Source organism: Orycteropus afer, unplaced genomic scaffold (assembly GCF_000298275.1).
Source record: "Orycteropus afer afer isolate SDZICR_OR568_19922 unplaced genomic scaffold, OryAfe1.0 scaffold00192, whole genome shotgun sequence".
NCBI classification, from domain to species: domain Eukaryota; kingdom Metazoa; phylum Chordata; class Mammalia; order Tubulidentata; family Orycteropodidae; genus Orycteropus; species Orycteropus afer.
In genome coordinates, this window is record NW_006921779.1 from 3,817,483 (window position 1) to 3,823,045 (window position 5,563).

The 5,563-nt window shown below is 49.8% G+C and overlaps 1 protein-coding gene across 1 annotated transcript in view; it reads left to right on the top strand.

The window, feature by feature from the left end:
• Window positions 1-5,362, top strand: part of GRIK3 (glutamate ionotropic receptor kainate type subunit 3) — a 283,994-nt gene extending 278,632 nt beyond the window's left edge. Inside the window, exons 14-16 of the mRNA XM_007947630.2 lie at window positions 555-777; window positions 1,389-1,639; window positions 5,168-5,362. Of these exons, the coding sequence (XP_007945821.1) occupies window positions 555-777; window positions 1,389-1,639; window positions 5,168-5,362 (669 nt within the window). The remainder of the gene's footprint in view (window positions 1-554; window positions 778-1,388; window positions 1,640-5,167) is intronic.
• The last annotated feature ends 201 nt before the right edge of the window (window positions 5,363-5,563 follow it).

The window sequence follows — 5,563 nt, forward strand, 5'->3', positions numbered from 1 at the left end:
CCAGCCCCACAATCCCTGCTATGCCCGAGCCCATCATCGCAGCCATCGTATCAATCCATCTCGTTGAAGGCCTCCCCCTCTTTCGTCGACCCTCCACCCTACCAAGCATGACATCCTTCTCCAGGGAATGGTCCCTTCTTACCAAAATAGGTGAGACGAAGTCTGGCCATTCTTGCTTCCAAGGAGCATTCTGGCTGCACTTCCTCCAGGACAGATCTTATACATAGTCACTGCTTAATAAATATTAGAGAAAAAAGAATAGTCATTTTTTAAAAGTTAGTCTGAAAACTACTTCTGTGGTGTGCAAAAGCCAACAGTTTCCAAGTAGGTATACCTGAGTCTCAGCCTTGGCTTTATCATCTACCAGCTGTGTGTTTGGGGACCTGTCCTCCCAGAGCCTCAGTTTCCACATCTAAGCATTGGGTTGGGTGACACTCCCTTACTCTGAGAGCTATGCACAGAGTTCAGTGGACCTCGCCCTATTAAGCAGGATATGCTTAGTTCCTGATATGCTCAGTAACTGTATGTGAATTACTCCTTCCTACATGGCCCAGAAATCCAAGATCTCCACCTTCGAGAAGATGTGGGCCTTCATGAGCAGCAAGCCCTCGGCACTAGTGAAGAATAATGAGGAAGGCATCCAGCGGACCCTGACAGCAGACTACGCACTGCTCATGGAGTCCACCACCATCGAGTATGTCACCCAGAGGAACTGCAACCTCACCCAGATCGGGGGCCTCATTGACTCGAAGGGCTACGGCATTGGCACACCCATGGGTGAGCAAAGTCTACAGGTGGGAGGGCAGGGAGGGGAGAAAAGAGGATGGGTGAGGCTCCCCCCACATCCATGCATGCATACACAGTGTCCTGTTTCCTCTCCCTACTCATTCCATTCAGTCTAGAGAGTTGGCATTTATTCAGCCAAGAGGCCAAGGGATGGAGCCACCAACCTTGTGATGTTAGCCCTGGACTAAGCAGATGGGAACTGGAACAAACACAAAGTAGGGCAGATCCATTCCCAGAAATCAGAAATCATACCTACCCTCCCTCACCTCACCCCTGTGGATGCAGCACAGATACACTGGGCTTTTTAGGATACTGTGGGTCACACACACACTCCACTGATGCAATCCCACTACACTGGACCTTCCAGGGACCTATGGGGACAGATATTCATGGGCAAGAATCCCCCACCCTGAATTAGGACACTTTCTCTACCCAGATACCATACATAGATCTAAAAAGGGGCCTTCCAGTGATAAGCTCCCCTTTTCCCCGGGGTTATGAGAGGGATGATGATGGTGGTGGGCACTGACCACGGCCTTGGCAGGGGCAGCCATATGATGAAGCCAGTGCCACTGACAGTAGGGTCCTTGTCTCCTGCTCAGGCTCCCCGTACCGGGACAAGATCACCATCGCCATCCTACAGCTGCAAGAGGAGGACAAGCTTCACATCATGAAGGAGAAGTGGTGGCGGGGCAGTGGCTGTCCTGAGGAAGAGAACAAAGAGGCTAGCGCCCTGGGTATCCAGAAAATTGGGGGCATCTTCATTGTCCTGGCTGCTGGGCTGGTCCTGTCTGTGCTGGTGGCTATGGGAGAGTTTATATACAAGCTCCGCAAAACAGCAGAGCGAGAGCAGGTAATGACCGAGAGCTGGGACCTGTACAGGAAAGACAAAGAAGTAGAAGGGTGGGGTTTGTGCTGGTTTCACACCTCCTGTGTGCCAGGCACAAGAGTCCTTGGGTGGTGCAAATGGTTGAGCACTGGACTACTAACCAAAAGGTTGGCAGTTCAAACCCACCCAGAGGCTCCTTGGGAGTAAGGCCTAGAGATCTGCTTCCAAAAGTTTACAGTGTTGAAAATTCTATGGAGCAGTTCTACTCTGCATACATGGGATCACCATGAGTCAGAACTGACTTGAGGACAACTAACAACATATCCTAGTCACACAGTGGTGTCTCTTCTCATCCTCCCAATAGCCCACCCTTTGTCCATTCCATCAGGAGGTCCTGCCAGCTGTGCCTCTAAACCATACACTGACTCTGACCACCTTTCCCCATTGATGTTGATCCACCCTAGGCCAAGCCCCACCAACCCTACCCTGTCCCACACAACATTCTCCAAGTCAGCCTTCCTGCTCCCACGCTCCTCTTTGCCTACCACTCTCCACACAGCAGCCAGTGTCCTTTCTATAACATAATCCAAACTGTATCATTCCCCTGTGTCAAACCGTCCAGGGTAATTATTGAAGCTGGGTGATGGTTACATTGTTGTTGTTGTTGTTGTTTGCCGTCGAGTCGGCCCCGACTCATAGCGACCCCTCCTTGGGTTTCCGAGGCAGTATCACTACGGAAGTAGGATTGCCCAACCTTCCTTCCGAGGAGTGGCTGGTGGGCTTGAAACCGCCAGCCTTCTGGTGAGCAGTCAAGTGCCTTAGGCACTATGCTACCAGAGCTCCTTGATGGTTACATAGGGGTTCATTATACTATTCACTCTATTTTTGCATATATTTGAAAATTCCCATAACCAAAAGTTTAAAAAAGAGTTAAGAGGGTAGACTTAAACATGCAAGCAAGTAGAACTAGGCTCAGCCTGTCTGATTAATTCAAGCATGGTTGGGGAAGTGACTCTGGGCTCTTGGCTGCAAATTAGAATCCACAGAGAGAGAGTTTTTTAAGTGCTAATGCCCTGGCCTCACTCCCAGAGATTCTGTTTTAATTGGTCTAGGTGGGGCCTGGCATTGACGGTTTAAGAAAGAGTATAGGATGAGTCTCCAGTGCATTCACCCACGTAGAGGGCTGCTGGGCTGCAGGGAAGCCCCTCGTTCAGAGTTCAAAGGAATATAGGTCCAGTGTGGAGATTCCAGTTAAGCCATGTATAAAACAGACCATTAAAAAAGGGTAGCTTATACATCCATCAGGGAGCTCTGGTAGCATAGTGCCTAAGGCACTTGACTGCTAACCAGAAGGCTGGCGGTTCAAATCCACCAGCCACTCCTCAGAAGGAAGATGGGGCAATCTACTTCTGTAGTGATACTGCCTCAGAAACCCAAGGAGGGGTGGCTAAGAGTCGGGTCCAATTCAACAGCACATAACAACAACAATACATGCATCAAAATGAAATGGGATCCTTTAAAACCAGTAAGCCTAAGTCAGCAATGAGGAGGGGAATGCAGATACTCAGTTAGCAAGAATGTAAGGAAAGGGCACTTTGCAGCATCACTGATGGGAATCTAAATGGGTGCATTGCTGGAGGGCAACTTCCCAGACTGTTCAATCTTTAAGTGTCCATACACTTGGACCAGTCAATTTCTACTTTCAGCAGTACACCCCATGGAAGTGTCAAGGATAGGTGGAGTTTTATTTGCAGAGGTGTTTGTTGAAGTGTTAACTATAACATGAAAAAATAGGAATAAACTAAATGACCAACAGTAAGGAGTGGTTAACTACATTATGTTGTGTCAAAAGCAACAAGGACCAAATTCTTTAGGGATTCCCATTACAATTGGAATGAGCTCCACATTCCACACTGAAAGCAAAAGGCCCTCCCACATCTGGCCCTGCCCACTTCTCTGAACTCCTCCTTCCTATCCTACTACCCTCCCTCCCTTTACCCAGCCTGCCTCCTTTCCAGTCCTTCACACACCACACACATGTCTGCATCAGGGCCTTTACAACGCTGTGCCGCTCCCCTAGAATGCTCTTTCCCCAGGGCACCATGTTCTTGGTGCCTTCTGGTCATTCAGGTTTCAGCTCAAAGAGCACCTCAAGTAGCCGGGAAGGTACACGTGTCCTCACACCCAACTCCTCTCTGTCCCATTTCACTGCTAAATTCTATTCATAGTAGTCATCACTATCTGACATTTATTTGTGCATATGTTTATTATCTGTTTCCATCCCATCGTTAGACCATGAGCTCCCTGAGAGCCAGTCTGTCTTCTTTACTGTTGTGTCTCTAACACTCAGAACAATGTCTGGTGCATAGTAGGGTCTCAATAAATATTTATGAAGAGGAAAGGGAAGGAAGGAGGGATGATATTCTGCATTTAGTAGATAAGAAAGGGAGGTTCAGAGTAGTCATACCACTGGCAAGAGGTGGAGCCAGAATTCAAAGCCAAGGCCTCATTCCCCTGCACCACATAGCCTATATGTAGCAGTCTGGGTAAGAGTGCCACTAGCTAAGTTGAAGTATGGACAACTCCCCACAGCTATCTTTGTCCATCCTTTCCCCATACAAGCCACAAAACAACTCTGGCGGTTGGTCTCATAGAAGCCACTGCCATCAGACACCTGTGGCAGCACTATGCCTCTGCTCTCACTCTTGGCCACCCACGGAGACCCAGATTAGAAGGAAGCCACTGCTGCCCAAAACCTTGCAGGGACTTGCCTTCCAGTTGCCCACCTTGAGAAAGTGTGCTGGACTTTCCTGAATGGATGAAGGGGGCTTTTTCCCCCTTAGGTAGAAGTCCTTCTAGTGAGCGTTTCTTAAGCCCTGACTCTGGGCCAGGCAAGTGCTAGGGATTGGGCTCGTAGGGATGAAATGGACTGGCTCCTGCCCTCAGAATTTAATGGAGAAAAATCAAACAGGTAAACCAGAGCTCCTCAAACTTTACTGTGCATGTTCATTGGCCGGGGATCTTGTTAAGATGCAGACTCTGAGTCAACAGGTTTGGGGTGGGGCCCAGGGTTCTGCATATCTAACCAGCTTCCAAGTGATGGTGGTACAGCTGGTCCTTGGACCATACCTTGAGTGGCAAGGGAGCAAACAATTCACTGAGCCCTGAGCTGCCTTGAGGCAAAGGTAGATGGGGAAGGGAAGGAAGAAGGGCTCTCAAGAGCCTCATGGGAGCAGAAGGTAGGGGTTTGCATCCTGGCTCTTCTTCTTGACCTTGGATAAGTCCCTTCTGCTCTCTGAGCCTGTTTCCTCATCTGCAAAATGGGGATAAGATGATAATACCTGCCCTATCTACTTTAGTTCCAAGCAAGAACATGGTGCTTTTGTAGGCAAACTAATTTTGCAGGGGGCAGAGGGATAGGTAGGGTGATGGTGTTAGAAAGAAGGGTGGTGCCCATTAGAAAGGTGATGGGAAGAAGAGGAGGTGTTGGATGGAGAAGCAGGGCCAGGCCTCACCCTGTGTGCCTTTCCTTCCCAACCCACCCCACCCCAGCGTTCCTTCTGCAGTACCGTGGCCGACGAGATCCGCTTCTCCCTCACCTGCCAGCGTCGGGTAAAGCACAAGCCACAGCCTCCCATGATGGTGAAGACTGATGCCGTCATCAACATGCACACGTTCAATGATCGCCGGCTTCCGGGCAAGGACAGCATGACCTGCAGCACATCATTGGCCCCTGTATTCCCCTAGGTATAGGCCAGGTGGGGACCTGAGGCCTAGAGTAGTGTGGAGGAAAGCAAAGGAGCCAGGAAGGAAGGTCCCCTGTCCTCATGCTGGGTTTGGGGACCAGAGCTGCTGCCTGACTGTTGGGCCAGAAGTCCTTGTGCCCTCCCTACCAGGAGAGCAGCAGCCTCAGGCCAGCTGTTGTGGGCTTCATTCTCCTTTCATTTC